Below are 20,379 nucleotides of genomic sequence, written 5' to 3'. Positions count from 1 at the left end.
ACATCAAAGACAATATACTGTAACCTTATTTGCTGGTCAGTGACATTAGTGACTTTTTGCTGAATAAGACGGTAGTTATTAAATACTGGAATATCACTTCCTCAAATTTTCCGTGCTGTTCACAACCTCAAGGCTACGGTCATGATACACTTGTAAGTTTATTCTGAATCATTACCTTTTCTTTATCACTTTCTTACATCTGGAAAATCAACAAAACATAAAACCAAAGCTCTGATTCTATCATTTGCCACTAGGCTCCTACCCTGGCTGATTTCAAGCTACCGACATGGTGTCATGGAACGTGGGGCTGTAAGAGCAGGGCAGCGGCCCATATATCTGGTATTTTATTTCCATCTTTGAGATACAATAGATGTAAATGTGCTCTAGAGAATAGATAATAGTAAAATGTTGTGAACTAATTAGGAAGTAATGAGTTTTGAGTCTTTATTCCCTTAGTTTTAATATAATTTACGTAATTATAAGTTCATATAATTGAAATTCTTAATAATGGTAATATTTATCAACGACCCAGCCCGGAAGAGTCCTGAAAATGTAACCATCAGCTCTCACTGGTTGGTACACGTTGGCTCCCGCACAGCACCAGGTAGTGTTGTGGGGAGGGTGCCTGGGTGTCCCGTGAAGGAGGGAGAAGAGCAGTGACGATAAAGAGTAAGTTCACATACATCACTGGCTCGTTGCCCTAATTTCCTCAGGAAGGTCCACTGGAGAGTGCCTCTGATCTGTTAAAATGGGTTTCTTTTTTTTTTTTTAAAGATTTTTTATTTATTCATTTGAGAGAGGGAGAGACAGAAAGAGCACAAGCAGGAGGAGAGGCAGAGGGAGAGGGAGAAGCAGACTCCCTACTGAGCAGGGAGCCAGAAGTGGGGCTCGATGCCATGACCTGGAGATCCTGACCTGAGCTGAAGGCAGAGCCTCAACCATCTGAGCCACCCAGGTGCCCCTAAAATGGACTTTAAAAACAAAAGGCTGGCCTCTCCAAGTCTCTTCCTGAACACTGGTAAAAGCATCTTTCCAGGGTTTTCATTTTTATGGCTTAACTCATGGAAAAGTATATAGCTTTCTCCTGCCAATTTCAGTCCCTTCCCCCCCACAACAGTTTAGACCAAGCTCTGAAATAAAGGTACCCCCTCCAAACACAACCCCAAGCTCACTAAATTCTCCCACACTGCACCAGCTGGGAAATTGGGTTTCTGCCAACTGATCTGCCCTTGCGCTCCCCATGTCTCTGTGGCTTTGGCATCAGGACCTGACTGCATGTGGAGGTGTTCTCTGAAGCGACGGAGCAAGTCAGACATGAGACATAAGAACTCTTCAACGTTTAGTCATCCAGGTTCAGCCTTGAACTAACTGACCCAGATTTCGGGACGGGCTGACAAGCCCCCCTCTCTTCTTCACACTCTGAGAAGGGTTACCAGACAGAACTACCAGGGAAGCCTGGGGTGGGGAGGAGGGGGAGGGTCCATTTCTGCTCAAGCCTGGGTTTGCTGAGCTACTTTCCCGTCTTTGGCAGTCCGAGCATTTGACACGGACTTCTTGGGAACAGCAAAGTGATTTAAAGCCTGAAAGGAGATGAGCAATCCTCGAGACTCAGGCAGAAAAAGTCCCAGTGATACAGGAAGCCATCTGGTTCCTGATGCATAACTAGACGGCAGAGGCACCTCGCCTGACACGGACCTCACTCTGTCGCCACGTCTGCAAGCAGCTGCTGGGCTCCTCACGGGGCTCCCTTTCCTCTCTTCACCCGCTGATGGATCCCAAGGGGCTCCTCCTCTGGAACTTCCTGCTGTTTCTCTCCCTGGCTTTTGAGCTGAGCTGTGGAACAGGTGAGTGTTTCTCTGTTTGAGGATGTGAGTCCCGCCATTACCTGCCAGGAGTCAGCCAGCCCATGGATGGAGAGGAGTCGCAGGGGCTGAGGGCTGTGGTTTGGCTGCCTCTCTCTCAGGGATTGGCTCTGAGCTCCTTCTGACTCTCTCAAAGAGGAAGGAATATTGTGGGTTCCTGGATGCCAAGGCTCAGCCCCACCAATCCTAGTTTCCAAGGAAACCAGGAGCCCTAAGCCAAAGGCACTGGTCACATCCCAGACCGGGCTCTTAGGGTGGAAGTTCTGGTCGAGGTTCTGGTTGAGTGGTTGTTTTTGCATCTGGCAAAGACCCAGGCTAAGGGGCTGAGATGGACGGATGGAGCTTGGGGAGAAGATGACTCCTACATCCCTGCCCTTGAAGGGGATCCTCACACACGCGAGCAGACAAACCAGAACCACGGTCCAACAACAAGGAAGGGCTGTAGTGGGAAGAGCGAGTAGAAGTGAAGTGAAAACCTCAGGCATCAGCTGAGAACAGACAGTGGCTAAGTGTGGTCATACTGGTGGCTACTTTCCTGGAAGAGAACCTCCCAAGGCAGTGAGAGGGGGAGAGGCTAGGATTTCTGGAAATGCAAATCGGGAACCCTCAAGGGTCAGGGCAGCTCCAGCAGTGGGGCCAGACGCACAGCACAGGGCTTGGGGCTAGGCTCTGCTCTTGTCTTTCTGGCTCGTGTTCCTCCCGAAAGCGAGCTGGGGTTCTCTGTTAGCGGTAGCAGGGCTATGAGAAAAGGTATTTGAGAAAGAAAAAGCCATGCAAGAAGTGGACTTTGGGCTCACTGAAGAGTGTTGAAGTGCCTGGAGGCCCATTGGGCTAGGGGAGGCAGCCTGGGGTGGAAGAGGCATTAGGGAAGGGGGGAAATCCTGAGGCTCTGGGTGTTTTGCACTTGGGGTTTTCAAGACCGCAAATCCATGAAGGACTTTTCCAGGAAACGTCCAGAGATACACTAGGGATGTCGGAGAGGCTGTGCTTGGAATCTATCTTTTGCTAGACTCCCAGATAAAGAGGGCCTTTCTTGACCCCCGTTTCCCTCAGAATCAGGCAGACCCATAGCTCTTGCTTTCTGAGCTCTAGGGAAGGGGTGATCGAGCTCAGGGTTCCGAAACCCAAACTGACCCACTTTAAGCCACCACAGAGAGAGCCAAACCTTCCCAGGTGCACCCCATTTGTGACTCTACCATTTGGGGATGTTTCTTAGCGACTATCAGGAGTGATGGGGTTGAACAGTGGACTGGACATTTTAAATCTCTGTGCTGGCTCGCCTGCTGGCCAGCCTGGCCCACAGTGTCCCCGTGGTACCAGGTGCTGGCAGCTGCTCCACTGGAGACTTGGAGGTCCCTGCTTAGTGAGAAGCAGCCCAGCCCTGGGGGGCGTGTCTACCCAACCTGCAGTGTCTGTCTTCCGTGCATTCCGTTTTCTCTGAAATCTGCACAAAATTTTTAGTGTTTTTATTTTTAAATACACACCCATTTGTGAAACCCCAATTAAACACAGATGGAAATGCTTTGCAAGTGGGACAGGTCAACCATGAGAGTTACTCAACCAAGAAGTGCGACTCTTGTAAAATCAGGACCCACTCGCTCTCCTTCCCATCTCTACTCAGCTTGCCTCCCAATTCCCTGTCAGAATTATAAAATCAAAAGTCCACACGTCCCTTCCCCCAATGAAGTGAATTTTCTATTCCCTCAATAGTATTTTTTTTTTACAATAGACTTTATTTTTGAAGACATTTTGGGTTCACAGCAAAAGTGAGCAGAAGTACCAAGACTTCCCCCTACTCCCACACATACTTAGCCTCCCTGTTATGAGCACCCCCCCCCCAGAGGGATGTGTCTCTTACAGCTGATGAATTGCCCCAAGGGGATTTTGTATTCCTCCATGCAGGTCGGCCCCACCTCCTTCACACACATGAAGGACAAGTGCATGGCTTCCAGACGTGGCCCAACTTTGTTCACTGGGCCATTCTATCCCAAGACGTAGATCTAAGCACTTCTATTTCTCAAAAGCTTTAATGCTGGGGTATAATGCCATCACCTTCACATCTCCAGCGCCAGACTGGAAACCAGAACATCAGGGCTGATTGGTTTTATCCATAGACTGACTTTGGACAGTCCCATTGAGTAGCTATCTATAAGGCCACGTGATGTGGCAGGCATTGCGAGAGGTGTGGGGAGAGCAAAATGAACAACCACAGCTTCTGCCCAGCACCTGACGCAGTATCTGGTATATCAGAGCCCTTCCACAAATGATCATTGAATGAATAATAATAGTATGTCCAGCCTGCTTGCTATATACCAGGCAGTGTTCTAAGTGCTATGTGTATTATTAACTCTCACACCGACCCGATGAGATATGTTATTACTGTGACCATCACAATTTCATAAATAAAGGCATGAGAGGCCCAGAGTAGTTTAGCAATTTCTCTGTAGTCACACAGCTTGACTTCAGAGAACTCAATAAATGAAACTGGATAAACTTATGTTCGGTGGGGGTGGGAGGGTTGTTAAAATTTATATCCAGGTCCCCTGGTAAAAATTAGAATACGCTATCTATAATTGGAGCATGTAAGTTGATTTTAATTGAATTGAAATGAAGTGTAGGAATATTCAAAAGATGAGAGAGGTTGATAAAATTATAGCAGGAAGTAGAGGGCATATGGAAGTATTCGATCTGGAATTTGGAAAGGGGACAGGAACTTCTTTCATCACGTAAGTTGTCATTTAATTTTTTTGTTAACTAGTTTGTTTATTGGAAGAGTATCACACATCAGTCTATTTAAAACTTCAGCAGTACCAAAGGGTATAAAATGGAGATAAATCTCCCCACTGTCTCCCCTGCTGGAGGCAAGTGCTGTCACCAGGTCCTTGTGTGCCTTCCCGAATACATGCATTGGACTTTTATGAGACTTGAAGAGAGTGTTCCAGATGAAGGACCCAGTGCAGAGGTGAGGTGTTGCGAGTGTTCGGGGGTGGGGGGAGATGACAAGTGGTCTGCTGAGCTTGAAGCCTAGGGTCCATAGCCAAGGCTTTTCCATCTGTTCACCTGGCAAGCGGGGAGACGGGTCCCCATCATTTCCCCCCACACTGTACTTCTTAGGGATGTTATAAAGATGAAATCGAGTACCTTCTGATTTTGGAGAGAGGGGAACTTCGACTCTGTGTTGCCATTTGCTCGCTCATTCAGTTTCTCATTCTCTTGAGCAACGAGGATTCACTGAGCTTCTACTGTGTCCCAGGTGGGTGTGAGGACTGGAAGTGGACAAAACAGACACAGTCCCTACTCTCAGAAGCTTATTCCTGAGTAAGGATGACAGGCATAGATTCAGAGTTTCAAGTGTGATGAGTGATATGAAAAGGCACTGGAGGCACGAGCAGGGAGGCCTAGACGAGGCTGGGGGCCAGAGGCAGAGACGGGGAGGACGGAAGGAGTTAGTCAGGGAAATAGAGCACAGTCACGGTAGTCAGGCTGGGGCATGGAAATGAGAGTGCTCTGAGTCAGAAAGACCCAGCAGCATCAAGGAACAGGGGGAAAGACGATGGCTCTAGGGACCGTACATGAAAGAGCAGCTTCTCCTCCTGGGCCTACGTGTGCTGTAGGAAGCGTGAGGCCTGGTAAGACCGGCCCCCTCCTCTCCCTGCAAGCTAGGGGCGCGGTGCCGTGGCCCCTGTGAACATGTCACGACCCGGGCAAACACCACGGGTGGCTATCATTACGTGGAATCCCATCCTGAGAAGGGTTGGCCAGATGGGTTTCTTTCAGGAAACTATCCACGGGTCCATGTGAATCACTCTACTTTCTAAGTAGAATTACCCTTGAAGAAAGTGAGTTGGTGTTGATGGCTACAAATGTTTCCTCCAGACTCGAGTAAACAGGGCTGACTGAATCACAGCCCCGCTGGAAAACACGCATCAGGCCGCGGGGTGTTTCGGGAGCGGGGACTCCACTTGAAGGGTTCTGTGAACCACTTTAAAGTCCCCACTTGTTTTTCCACTGGTGCTTCGGTGGTGCCGGTTTCTTGCACCCCTTCCAGACCCAGCCACTCACACACACTCCGTTGTGAGATCACCATTCTTCACGTGGGTTGCAGGGTGCGAGGGTTCCTTCCTGACCGATGTTTGATCCCCCTCCCCGTGCGTGAGTGTGCAAATGGCACTCGGCCTGCCCTCTCAGCTGCTCATTCTTTGATTTCTCCTTCTCTTTCTATTTTCTTTATTGATTTCTTTGGTGGTGGTGATGGGGGGCTCCTCTCCATCCTCCCTTCCCCTCACTTTTCCTTAATCGTTCTGAGTCTCCACCAATCTTACCCTGATTTCGGCCGACGTGGACTGCCTATTGTTTTCTCCCAATCTCTGGATCCTGATGCTGGCCGGGCCCTCTGTGGGCCCGTGTTGAGATCTCAGGGCATTTTGGTATCGAGAACATCGGGACCGGTTCGTCCAATTCTCCAGCCCGCCACGTGAGTCACAAGTCGACGCTGTCCTTTCTAGGAGGCTGTGCAGCTCACTGGTGGTTTTGCTCTATTTCTCTGGCTCCCTTATCACCTAAAGCAATCTATGCTCTCTGAGTCATGGGCTCCTTCTTTTATGAGAATTAGCTTATGGTTAAGTTCAGTTATTAAGTTCAGTTCCATATTGGGCAAAGTTAAATAAAAGAGACTTTAGTCAGGTAAGGTAGCTTTGTGCGCTCCTATTTTGAACAGAAATTATTAAAAGCCAACCATTTACCCACTACTGTTGTAGGTCTTAGACACAAAACAATGAACAGAATGAAATTCTTCCTCTTGGAGAGTTGGCATCCTAGCCGGGGACCCACAAATAAAATAAAATAATACACGATGTAGATCATCAGACGGTGTAAGTGTGTAATCAGAAGGATGGTCGGAGCAGTTTCTCAGAGGAGATAATTTTTTGAGCAGAAGTCTAAAATAAAGTGAGGGAGGGAGATATCTAGATATATAAGGAAAAAGATATCCAGACAACAGCAGAAGCAAAAGCTCTGAGGAGGGAATGTGCTCCATGAGCCAGTATGTGTTTGAGCCAGTATGACCATAGTGCAGTGAGTGGAGAGAGAGGGCAGGAGAGGGGTCAGGGACGGGGATACTCAGAGACTTTGAGGCCATAACGAAGCCTATGGGTATTTTTCCTATGGGTGCTAGAAATCCCTGGAAGTTTCAAAGCAGGAGAGAGACAAAACGGGACATAGGTTTAAAAGATGACTGTGTCTACTGCACAGATGCCAGGAGATGAGTTGGAAGCCAATGGCCGTGCCAGGCTGTGACAATGGTGGCAGAAATGCGGGAGGTTTGAGGTGCTAGGATTGCAGACATATTCTGAAGGTAGAACCAACAGGGTTTGCCGATAGACTCCATATGGAGTATGAGAGAAGGAAAGGAGTCAAGGACCAAATGTTTTGGTCTCAGAATTTGGGGGAGTTGTCATGTTGTTGGTGGAGGGGGCTATGGAGCCAGGAGTTCGTTTGCTAAGTTTGCAATGCCCTTTGGACCTCCAAATACTGACCCATGTAGGCAGTTTGGGTGGGAGATCTAGTCTGCAAGCTTTCCAGAAGTATGTCAACCCATGGAACTGGATAAGCATGGCTGGGAAGGAGGAGGTCTGAGTACTGAGTCCTGGGATGTTCCAATATTTAAAGGTCTTTAAGGGCAGAAGGTTCCAGTCAAGGAAACCGAGAAGGAGCAGCCAATGAAATAGGAAAGAAACCCGGAGAGCAGTGTTCCAGGGGTTGAATGAAGGCAGTGTTTCAAAGAGGGAGTGATGAACCACATCAAGTGCTCCTGAGAAAGCAAGATGAGGATGGAGAATGGGCTCAGCACCATGGCATATACAGTGACCTTGGTCAGCGTGGTTCCAGTGAGTAGCAGGGAAGAGCACCTGCTAAGAGTAGGTACAGGAAAAATAAGTCAGGAAACGGAAACAGAAAATATAAACACACATTAAAGGACTTTGTAATAAAGGAAAAGAGAAATGAGGCAGCAGCTAGGGATGAACCTGGGGTCAGGGGAGGGGTTTGTAAGATGAGGGAAGTTACAGGTTGGTATGTTATGTGTTGATGGAAATAACCCACAACATTCTATACCAGTAATAAAGCTGATGGCGCAAGGGGTGGGGGCTATTGCAAGAGCAAAGGCTCGAGGTGTGTGAGTGTTCCATGATGGAAGAGGCTAACCTTAATGGGAGCATAGACCATCCATGGGCATGTAGGTTTCTCAGTGGTAGTTTCAAACGGAAGCTCTCTTCTCATTTCTTCTACATTTTCAGTGTGATGAGAAGCAGAGTCATCAGCGGAGGTCATGGGTTTGAGGAGAGAGGAGGTGTTAAATAGTCAGCAGTGGGATCCCTTACAGGGACTTGAAAGGGTGGTTTTTGTGTTTTTGTTTTGTTTGTTTGTTTGTTTTGTTTTTGGTTGTTGTTGGCTCAGGTCTTTTGAAAAAGAGAAATAAAATAATTTCTCACCCTTGGTATTAGGAACCATCTTATGGTCTTTTGGACCAAGATTTCCAGTTTGGACACCGGGCTCACCACCTTCCTAGCACCACATCCCTCAGACTTTTCTCTTTCATCGTTGTCTGAAAAGACGCTCTGTAGCCTTGGTCTCCCGGGCTCACGGGCAGAGAATCAGCTTCAGTTGCTCTCCACCCTTCATACTATGTACCCAGTGGGGGTGAGAAGTCTGGTTGAGGAATTAGCACACCTGGCTTCCAGTCCAGTTACTGGTTATGTGACTTTAGGGATGTCCTTTAAAATCTCTACATCTTAACTTCTCTGTGCCTTAACTATAAATCTGAGTTGATAGAATTCTTGCCCAGATCAAAGAAACTCAGTGTCCTAGTTAGTCTGTACATCTCCATTGTAAGTAATTTTAAGGTTTCCATAGGGATTTTTGAAATATTGAGACTATAGTGGGACGGTCGTGACCATTCTTATGGGCTACTGAGGACCTGGCAACCCCAGGGATCGTTCAAGAGGAAGAGGGAGCATCTTCAATCTGTCATTCCTGATCCAAAGACAGGGTGTGATTCTCAGAGACCTCTACAATAAGGGACTTTCTTCTTCGTCCTCGCACAGGTGAGAGCTTGTTGAATTGCCCAGAGATCCCCGGGCGGTTGGGAAGCAGTTTGCTGCTGTCCCCGGCATCTGAAGGGAGAAGTAAGAGCATGAACAAGAGCACCCACGTCCTCGTCACCAGGGCAGAGTCACCGGGAAACACTGTCAAGAAGAAAATAGTGTCTCTGGATCTGCCAGAAGGGGGTTCTCCACGCTATCTAGAAAATGGCTATACATTTCATCTGGAAAACCTGAGCCTGGGGATCCTGGAAAGCAGGAAGGAAAACGAGGGCTGGTACTTCATGAGCCTGGAGGAGAACTTCTCAGTTCGACACTTTTGTCTGCAGCTGAGGCTCTATGGTAATAACGGGCTTCCCCGGTCCGTGCAGAGTTGGGGGGCGGCACCCGAGATCATCCCTTACCTAAGGATTTAGCTACCTCTCGGAAGCAAGAGTATCCAGGACTGGGAGCAACTTGAAACATCACCTAGTCCAGGGTGCTTTAGGAAGAGGTTTGAGAGATTCACAAATCTTTTTTGTCCAAATTGTTCATTGAGGGCAGTTGATTAGCACTGGTTAGCTCGACCCCCACTTCGCAAAGGAAAGGAACCCAGCTGTCTACGGACGACAGGGCCTGTGGCCCCAAGAGTCTCAATTTACAAATAAGATCGATTTTTAAACTGTTTGAATTCTGCAGATTGAGCCCAACCTCTTTTCCATAGATGAGGACACTGAAATCCAGGCAGAAGTGGCTGGCTGGTGCTTACACAAGTCCTCGTGGGTGGTTCCCTGGCGAAGGGGCCCAGGAAGAGGAGATCTGAATCAGCCCAGGCACCACTCGCGTGCTCCGTGCTCTGGCACGGGACCCCATCTACCTAGTGGGAGAGCACCCTTTTCTCATCAAAACAGAGGCTCTGGTTATAAAGTCGCTTAGTTGCAGAACTTAAACTAGAACCCGGGTCCATCTGAATCCAAGGCCAGTGCTTTTCTGAGCCTCTTTAACTGCCAGCCCTTCTCGAACGCACCCAGAGTTTATGTCTCTTAGGCCCAGAGGCTCTTTGAATTTCCAGAAATCCTTTCAACAGCCATATGGGTTGTCCTGCTTTCTCATAGAGAGACTTCCTTGTCTTTGAGATGGGACAGAGAGCCCCACCTACCCAGCATTTCTCTGAAATCCTCAGGTGCCTACAAGAACGCTGGTGACACCCTCGTCACCCTTCCCCTGGCCCCAGCATCCCCCTTCCTTCACATAGTGTATGCAGACTCCCCTCAGCCCTCTGCCAGGTACCAGAGAGCTCTGACTACTCCAACAGTGGCCCTAGGGATGACACATCATGCATTTTTCTAGAATAGTTCACTGCCTTTGTCACATCTTGTCACATAAATTCTTACCCTGGAAGATACAGTCTCTGCAACCATAAAAGGAAGAGGCTGGATTTCAGAGTCAAACGATCTTAGGTGCTGATCTCAGCTTGAGTGATATTATGGGAGACACTCTACGTCTCTGGGACTCAGTTTCCTCATCTGTAAAATGGCAATACTTATAACTAAGGTGATAATTGTGGAGAAAGTTGTTGAGAAGATTAAAGACTATGATAAATGTAAAATCCCAGAATCGTGCCCATCTTACAGTAGTTACTAAATAAATACAACTTGCCCCCTTGCCTTGGCTCTTTCACAGCATTACAGTGCGATCCTCCCCCCCCACACATCCACACAGATACATACATACACACTCACAGACACATAGACACATAGACACACACTCACGGACACACACCCCCCCCACACACACCCATTCCAGGTAAAACCCCACCACTATGTCATTCTTTCAGGTGTGGAGGTAATACTTTGGCCAATGACAATTAAAGCACGGAGGATTAGTTGGCAGAAAACGCCACGGGTAGAAAACAGAAGAGCAACTCAGACTGGGAGCGTCAGCGAGAGCAGGCGGAGCCCTAACAGCAGCTGCGGGAGGGAACGAAAAGACAAGTGATGCTTCCCTATTTTGTCCTGAGGCTGTACTGGAAAGGAGTACAGAGGAGAGACAGGGATTTGGGGGAACTAGCAGATCCCCACTAGAAATAAATCACACCGCAGACCCACAGGGAGGGAAAAATACCATTAGGCTGCATTTTTTTCTAACAAGAAGGTCAAGTTAGAATCCCAGGGGGTTCACTTCAGTGATGGCTTCCTTCCTCCCCCTCCTGACAGAGCAGGTCTCCACTCCGGAAATTAAGGTGTTGAACTGGACCCAGGAGAATGGGACCTGCAGCTTGACGCTGGCCTGCGAAGTGGAGAAGGGGGACTATGTGGCTTACAGCTGGAGCGAGGAAGGGGCTACCAACCCACTGATCCCAGACAACAGTTCTCACCTCCTCCGCCTGCGCCTCGGCCCTCAGAATGTCACCAACGTCTACGTCTGCACCGTGAGCAACCCCATCAGCAGCCGCTCACAGACCTTCACCCCGAAGTCCAAGTGCGGGCCAGAATCTTTAGGTGAGTGCCCTGGTGGGGGCGGCGTGGCACAGGGATGGTATGGGCTCGGTGCTCACCTGGACTAAACGCTCTGCTCCCATAGCCGTGGCCTTCACCGTGGTAATGACACTGGCCATTTTCACTATAGTCGGTAAAAGGTTCCTCATGTGCATTCGGTAAATGCCGTCTGCTCATAATCACCAGGTTGGCCTTATGCTCGGTTCACACCCGAGGGCAATGATGAGACATGATGGAGCCTCCCAGTTGTGATTCTTCCTCTCCCCTTCTGTCTTGGGTCCAAGCTGCAAGTCAGCTGGGTGAGAGAGTGAAGGTGGCAGGTCCCAGCTCCCCAGGTCCGTACTCCACTAATGGTGGGACAGGTCCGCACCGTCATTAAGTACTGTTGACCACCTGTGCACAGAAAATTGGGCATGGATGTGACACGTGGTCTCGGCACGCCAGCAACTTGTTGCCCAGATAAGACATGAACTGTTTGCTCAGTAATGGAAAGCAGGATGTGATGAAGGGCCACATTTGATGGACTGGACTGTGACTCTCCTAGCAAGTCAGGAGGCCAGGGGACTCCGCTCTCTGACTGAGACCTAGACCGTGAGGTTTGAGAATAATAATCATAGAGTACTTCGTTATGGGCAGAGCACTTTCAATGGTATGATCTCTTTTGATCCTCACAACAACCTTCCCAGATCTGTGTTATTATCGTCTTCATTGTACGGGTGAGGAACGGGAAGATTGTAGCATTTCCGTACCCTGCTCACATTTCTTCAAATTGTAAACAGTAGAACCAGCCCCTGAGCCTAGACCTTCTGCCTGCTCTGTCTCCAGGCGGAAGAGCGTCATGACTCTGCTATCAGAACGGAGGGAGGGCTGAGTGGGTAACCATGTGAGGTTGGAAGCAGGATAGACAGACTGCCAACCCTTGTCAATAACAGATCCTGTGTCCATGCCTCAGGTGGGTTCAGGGACAGAAGGACCTGGGTTCTGGCCTTCAAAGCATACGTATGCCCTGACATTCTCCACCTGCATCCACCCCAGGGAACAGGAGTCATTCCAAGGAGACTACAGCCCACAGTAGACGTGGTGTCATTGCAGGAGTCTTTATAGAGTTTATTAAAGAAGGTGACCCCAGGGACACCTGACCCAGTGCTGCTCTGTTTACTTACAAGGATAAGGTCACTTAACCTAAGACTTAGCTTTTTTTATCTAAAATAGTAACAACGGACAAATCTTAATTGTTGACTATGTCCCGCTTAGGTGGCCTCTCATTTAATCCTCACAGCAACCAAATAGTACTAGCATTTCCACTTTCTAGATGAGGAAAGAAAGATATCAAAAGAGCACACACAGAGCAAGTAACACACAGAGCAAGTAATCTGTCTGATCCCGGAATCCTCACAGATACCAGTGCAAGAGATAATACACACAAATTGCAGGGGTTTTCTTGGGGGCACAGCGTTCCATGGTCAGAGCAACCCTCTTAGAGCAAAGACGGGGCATCAAGTGTTTACCCTGGCCTACCTCAAAAAACAAAGAACTCTCTTCATGCTTCTCCATGTGGTTTAAGAAGAATTTAATTAGTGCATTCCAAAGTCTTGATAGGTCACTTGGCTCAGAGCTTTCTACAGAAACATGTGAAGATGTTCTTACTTACCTAGGCTACGTTAAGGACCAAGTATGCACAACATGACCAGATTTACTGAGTGTGGAGCGGCTCTGTGAGGGGTGAAGGAACATGAAGAAGTAGAAACATGGCGCCCTGAGAAAGCCCCGTCAGAATCTCAGCTCAGTCGTTAGAGGAGACCCACCTGACAGGAGGCAGCTTTGTCACTGTCTTGGGTCCCTGTTTCATCATCTGTAAAATGAAAAGGGTGACTTAGTGACATTCTGTGCAGAGTCCAGAGTCTACGTTTCAGTTCGCACATACATTCGTAACAAGTGCTAACAAAAGGTCACAAGGAGTGGGAGTCTGGTGGGGCTGGGACAAAGTATGATAAATGGAGTGGCTGAAACAACCCAAACTTACTGCCTCACGGTTCTGGAGGCTAGAAGTCTAAAATCAAGGTGTTGGCAGGGCTGGTTCCTTCTGAGGCTGCGAGGGAGGGGTCCGTGGATGCCCCTCTCTGCGGCTGGCAGGTGGCTGTCTTCTTCTGCCTCTTCACCCTGTCTCCCCTTGAGGCATCTCTCTGTTCAAATTCCCCCTTCTTACAAGGACACCGATCATACCGGATTAGGGCCCCCCTGTAACTAGGGCTGCCGTAACAGAATACCACAGACCAGATGCTTGAATGACAAAAATTTCTTTTCTCACAATTCTGGAAGCTAGAAATCCAAGATCAAGTGTTGGCAGGGCTGGGTTATTTCTGAGGCCTCTCTCCTTGGCTTGCAGGGGGCTGCCTTCTTGCCACGCCTCTATATGGTCTTTTCTCTGTGCATGCACGTCCCGGTGCCCCTTACTGTGTCCAGATTTCCTCTCCTTATAGGGACACCAGTCAGATTGGATGAGGGCCTGCCCTAATGGCTTCATTTTAACTTATTCATGTATTTTAAGGTTCTATCTTCAAATCCACTCACATTCTGATGTACTAAGAGTTAGGGCTTCAACATACGAATTTGGGAGGGATCCAGTGCCACTCCTAGTGCCACCCTGCTGACCTCATTTTAACTTGATTACCTCTGTAAAGACTCTGTTTCCAAATAAGGTCACGTTCTGAGGACTTCAATGTATGAATTTGGGGGGAAGCACAATTCAATCCATAACACAAACAGAGATCCCTCCTCCCTGCCTCCAAGGCTGAGGGACTGTTGTAACAGCACATCAGAGGTCACACGGCTGGTCTGTGGCGTGCCATTCCCAGTGTGCCACATTGCCCAAAGACAGAAAGCCCAGTTTTATGAGTTTATTGATTTTTGTTCGCAAATGCATATGACTAATTCTTAAAATACTGTGCTTAGTTTGACAAAACTTTTATCGAACTTCTGCTACGTGCCAACCTTATGCTAGGTGCTGAGTACGCAGAGACAAAAAATAGACATGATCCTTGCCCTTAGGAAGGAGATAGTTTCTGTAAATAACTGATCCTAGGTTATGTAGTGTGATGGGCAGAATGGAAGTAAAAAGAGGAAGCAATGATGGACACTGTCCAGAGGAATCAGAGAGAGTATCACAGAGGATGTGACATCAACTGAATTTTGAAGAATGAACAGAAATTGCCCAAGCAGATAAAAGAAAGACATTCCAGGCACAGGGAAAAGCAGAGGCAGCTGGGTCTCGTCCTGTATTATCCTACAGGCGAGGGGAAGTGACACAGCGTTTTAGGGAGAGGAGTATCGTGATCAGCTTTGCATTTCAGAGAGAAAATTCACTGGTGTGGGGGCAGGGCAGAGGCAGCAGAAAGAGAAATTAGCTGTGGGGAAGAGCCGTCCCTGCAGGGATCCATCAAGAGATGACAAGGCCTGGACCAAAGCAGCGACCACTGGTTTAATGAAGACTTCATACAAGGGACTTTCCAGCCTTGGGACAAGTGGTGGGGTCTGAGGGTTTCTTAAAGGTCTCTTGACCATAACATTTTTCTAAGGACATTTGTCCAGGCTCTCAGTCACATATTCCTCCTTTTTCCAATTTCCACTTCATTATTTTACAGTAAGAAACATCTTAATGTCTCTTGCTATGAAGCATTTTATTGCAAAGTCCAAGTCTTAGTCTGCTACGGAGGACTCTCGGGGAGTCATGCAAACCGGTTCATGTGGGTCAGTCGTGTGTGGCCTGCTGCTGTCCTTCATGACCATCTTCTGGAACAGTCATATCTATGCTAGAATGAATAATACGAAACCTTAAGTAATGTAGCTCAAAGGGAATGCCCCTGGAAGTTCATCTTGAAAAGAGGACCCTTTTCAGTAGGTTAGCAGAAAGTTGGCTCAGCAAGTCTGGGTTAGCTCAGAGGAAGAGACAAATGACACCTACCACGGAGCCCCAGGGGCTCCCCCTTTCTAACAAGGCCTTTCTAATAATGGGAGAACCCATTGCTATAGTCACCTAGATGTTCCATACACAGAGACAGGTCCCTCTTCATGGTACGCGCAGTCCAGTAATCATGACGATAGCGATAGGAGGATGGAACCTGGTACCTCTCGTGGGCCTTGTCACATGGCCACAGCTGCAGCAAGGGAAGCTGGGACAGGTAGTCCTTAGCTGGACAGCCCTGTGACCGGACAAGGTTTGTGCTGCCACAGAAGCATGGGGGCAAACTGTGGGCACAGCTGGTATCCTCTGCCACACTGCCCTGGGGTAAGGGGTTTTTCTGGAAACTGTGAACTCTGTAAAAATGTATACTTGGATGGTCCCAGACCTTAAATTAGTGCGTGGTTTGTGTGAGCGCCCCTCCCCCACCCCCAAATCTGAGTGGACGCCTCCATGAACGAGAAGGTGTTTGTTTTGAAGATGGCTGGCTTCCTCACGGAGCTGTGCGCCTTGCTGACAGAACCACATGAAAGGCAGGAAAGAGATCTGGCATTCTCAGACCGTTATGGTAGCGTCTCGGATCTCCTGAGGGCAAACTATATTTGTTTCTCAGCGTCTTTTTTGTTTACTTCTTTATCTCTTCAAAGAATAAGTTTTGGGGACTTGAGGGGGGAGAGAAGCTTTTGTGTTTCTGTGGCAGAAGACTTTTGGGGTAAAAAAGGCCCTCCAGCATTTCCCCTGGAGGCAGCCTACTTGTCAAGCTTCACGCTTTAAACCACAGCCAATAGGGTAGAGGCCAAAGGGTGGGGACTCCTTGTCAATGGCGCCGGAGTTCTCAACCAGCCTCCTTGGCTGATTCTACGAGGCTCCACGGGGGAAAGGCCCCAACCTCCTGGGTAGGAATATTCAGATTGGGTTTCTTTGTGAATGAACCTCTTGGCCCATGGCCCTGGAACAACACTGCTCTGACTGCTGAGCAACGCCATTCTGAGAGTCTTCACTGAGGAAGAAGAGGGAGAGCTGGAGTCTTCGGTCACAGGAAACGGTGGTTTGAAAATGGGAACACAGGTGGTGCTGACGGCACAGGCACACCCTCTCTTCCTGGTCCCATTACATTATCGTGAAGCATATGCTAAGTAGGTCATCGCTCATTCCCTTCCATTCCTGCTTTGAGCTCACGTTCTGAGGACTTCAATGTATGAATTTGGGGGGAAGCACAATTCAATCCATAACACAAACAGAGATCCCTCCTCCCTGCCTCCAAGGCTGAGGGACTGTTGTAACAGCACATCAGAGGTCACACGGCTGGTCTGTGGCGTGCCATTCCCAGTGTGCCACATTGCCCAAAGACAGAAAGCCCAGTTTTATGAGTTTATTGATTTTTGTTCGCAAATGCATATGACTAATTCTTAAAATACTGTGCTTAGTTTGACAAAACTTTTATCGAACTTCTGCTACGTGCCAACCTTATGCTAGGTGCTGAGTACGCAGAGACAAAAAATAGACATGATCCTTGCCCTTAGGAAGGAGATAGTTTCTGTAAATAACTGATCCTAGGTTATGTAGTGTGATGGGCAGAATGGAAGTAAAAAGAGGAAGCAATGATGGACACTGTCCAGAGGAATCAGAGAGAGTATCACAGAGGATGCGACATCAACTGAATTTTGAAGAATGAACAGAAATTGCCCAAGCAGATAAAAGAAAGACATTCCAGGCACAGGGAAAAGCAGAGGCAGCTGGGTCTCGTCCTGTATTATCCTACAGGCGAGGGGAAGTGACACAGCGTTTTAGGGAGAGGAGTATCGTGATCAGCTTTGCATTTCAGAGAGAAAATTCACTGGTGTGGGGGCAGGGCAGAGGCAGCAGAAAGAGAAATTAGCTGTGGGGAAGAGCCGTCCCTGCAGGGATCCATCAAGAGATGACAAGGCCTGGACCAAAGCAGCGACCACTGGTTTAATGAAGACTTCATACAAGGGACTTTCCAGCCTTGGGACAAGTGGTGGGGTCTGAGGGTTTCTTAAAGGTCTCTTGACCATAACATTTTTCTAAGGACATTTGTCCAGGCTCTCAGTCACATATTCCTCCTTTTTCCAATTTCCACTTCATTATTTTACAGTAAGAAACATCTTAATGTCTCTTGCTATGAAGCATTTTATTGCAAAGTCCAAGTCTTAGTCTGCTACGGAGGACTCTCGGGGAGTCATACAAACCAGTTCATGTGGGTCAGTCGTGTGTGGCCTGCTGCTGTCCTTCATGACCATCTTCTGGAACAGTCATATCTATGCTAGAATGAATAATACGAAACCTTAAGTAATTTAGCTCAAAGGGAATGCCCCTGGAAGTTCATCTTGAAAAGAGGACCCTTTTCAGTAGGTTAGCAGAAAGTTGGCTCAGCAAGTCTGGGTTAGCTCAGAGGAAGAGACAAATGACACCTACCACGGAGCCCCAGGGGCTCCCCCTTTCTAACAAGGCCTTTCTAATAATGGGAGAACCCATTGCTATAGTCACCTAGATGTTCCATACACAGAGACAGGTCCCTCTTCATGGTACGCGCAGTCCAGTAATCATGACGATAGCGATAGGAGGATGGAACCTGGTACCTCTCGTGGGCCTTGTCACATGGCCACAGCTGCAGCAAGGGAAGCTGGGACAGGTAGTCCTTAGCTGGACAGCCCTGTGACCGGACAAGGTTTGTGCTGCCACAGAAGCATGGGGGCAAACTGTGGGCACAGCTGGTATCCTCTGCCACACTGCCCTGGGGTAAGGGGTTTTTCTGGAAACTGTGAACTCTGTAAAAATGTATACTTGGATGGTCCCAGACCTTAAATTAGTGCGTGGTTTGTGTGAGCGCCCCTCCCCCACCCCCAAATCTGAGTGGACGCCTCCATGAACGAGAAGGTGTTTGTTTTGAAGATGGCTGGCTTCCTCACGGAGCTGTGCGCCTTGCTGACAGAACCACATGAAAGGCAGGAAAGAGATCTGGCATTCTCAGACCGTTATGGTAGCGTCTCGGATCTCCTGAGGGCAAACTATATTTGTTTCTCAGCGTCTTTTTTGTTTACTTCTTTATCTCTTCAAAGAATAAGTTTTGGGGACTTGAGGGGGGAGAGAAGCTTTTGTGTTTCTGTGGCAGAAGACTTTTGGGGTAAAAAAGGCCCTCCAGCATTTCCCCTGGAGGCAGCCTACTTGTCAAGCTTCACGCTTTAAACCACAGCCAATAGGGTAGAGGCCAAAGGGTGGGGACTCCTTGTCAATGGCGCCGGAGTTCTCAACCAGCCTCCTTGGCTGATTCTACGAGGCTCCACGGGGGAAAGGCCCCAACCTCCTGGGTAGGAATATTCAGATTGGGTTTCTTTGTGAATGAACCTCTTGGCCCATGGCCCTGGAACAACACTGCTCTGACTGCTGAGCAACGCCATTCTGAGAGTCTTCACTGAGGAAGAAGAGGGAGAGCTGGAGTCTTCGGTCACAGGAAACGGTGGTTTGAAAATGGGAACACAGGTGGTGCTGACGGCACAGGCACACCCTCTCTTCCTGGTCCCATTACATTATCGTGAAGCATATGCTAAGTAGGTCATCGCTCATTCCCTTCCATTCCTGCTTTGAGCCATTCAGAAGTGACCCTGCATTCCTTCTGAGACCTTCTTACATTCAGCGCTGTGATCGTTCTTAACCAAAGGATACAGGACAGTGTCCCCCAGCTTTGTTGTATAGCTTCTAATTTAATTAACCTTCCTTTTTCAAGTGCTCATTCAGTGCCCCCTAACCCTACATTGTATCAGGTGGGGAGCAGTGCAAAGAAAGCATTAAGGAACTGGGTACCTTAATTTAAATGTTAGAGGGCAGAAGGTGAGACCCTCCCCCAAAGAATGCAGCTGTGGGTTAGATGATTCTGTATGAGAAGGGGGACAGAAGTGGTTTGTGCAGATCTAGGAAGAGAAAAAGAGGGTCTGAGCCTGGCAGATGGTGGACAGCTGCCTGGTTCACGATGGAATCAACTCCCTGTGCTCCTGTGACCTTTCAGCGCTTCAGTAGAGGATTCGTCCACAAAATTCTTGGTGTGAGCTTTTGGCTTTTGTGTGGAGACTGACGAGAAGGCACTGAGCCTTGCCCCCAGGACCCAGACCAGCAAAAACACGCCACGAAGCGCGACAGGGAGAAGAAGGTTTGAAGTTCTAGCACGTGGAGGACCATGAGGAAGTTCTCACCAGAAATTGCAAGAATCATGGGCAGCCTGCCTCCAACAAGCCATAAAAGCAGCGTTTGTCCATATTTATCCAAATTGCTAAGGGCATAGAGTTCCCGATATTTAGTTTTCATATGAACATGTGTATCCCTAGGTAATAGTACCAAATAGATGAGCGCCCAGTGCAAGACCACTTGGACCCGCCAGGTAGGGAAACTAAGTCATAAGCAAACAACAGGGTGGGGCTGGAGTGTGAGCACCAGCAAAGGGACTTCTCTGGATGTGAGAGCAAACCTATCTTCTGTCCTTCCAACCAAGCAACAGGAATTTACTGAGGACCTACTGTGTGCCAAGTCCTAAGACACCCACAGAAGAGGTAAAGAGGTGGCCTCGGAGAGGCTGGCAGCTAGGTGGGGGAGTTAGGCTGGTGGAAGGAGCTGGCATTTCTGCACCACGTTCGTGCCCCAGGCATTGCTCTGGGCACTGCCCGTAATTATTTCCTTGGCTCGCTAGAAAGACTCTGTGAACTAAATATTGTCATGCTCATTTTGCAATCAAGGAGACTGAGGCCCCAGAGGTTATGAGCAGTCTGTCTGAGGTCGCAGAGCTAAGTGGTAGGTCCAGAATCTGAATCCACTTGTCTGGTTCCAAACGACCTCGCTGAAAATGGTCTGCAGAGCAACGGTAGCGTCACAACTCGGGTTCTAAGACACATGATGTAAACCAAGGAGCCGCAGAGTCCCAGGGAGAGGGAAGAATGGGAGTTGGCATGGTCAGGGACACTGACACAGAGGGGATA

The 20,379-nt window shown here is 48.5% G+C and overlaps 1 protein-coding gene across 2 annotated transcripts in view; it reads left to right on the top strand.

The window, feature by feature from the left end:
* The first annotated feature begins 927 nt into the window (after positions 1-927).
* SLAMF1 (signaling lymphocytic activation molecule family member 1) overlaps positions 928-20,379 on the top strand; it is a 40,518-nt gene continuing 21,066 nt past the window's right edge. The window contains exons 1-3 of one of the 2 annotated variants that reach the window (XM_008700682.2): positions 928-1,844; positions 8,963-9,301; positions 11,155-11,439. In XM_008700682.2, the coding sequence (XP_008698904.1) occupies positions 1,769-1,844; positions 8,963-9,301; positions 11,155-11,439 (700 nt within the window). In that variant the 5' untranslated portion in view covers positions 928-1,768. The remainder of the gene's footprint in view (positions 1,845-8,962; positions 9,302-11,154; positions 11,440-20,379) is intronic. The other variant, XM_008700683.2, reaches the window with a different exon arrangement.

This window comes from Ursus maritimus, unplaced genomic scaffold, assembly GCF_017311325.1.
Source record: "Ursus maritimus isolate PB19 unplaced genomic scaffold, ASM1731132v1 scaffold_2, whole genome shotgun sequence".
Classification (NCBI taxonomy): Eukaryota; Metazoa; Chordata; class Mammalia; order Carnivora; family Ursidae; genus Ursus; species Ursus maritimus.
This window is presented reverse-complemented; position numbering and strand designations above follow the sequence as displayed.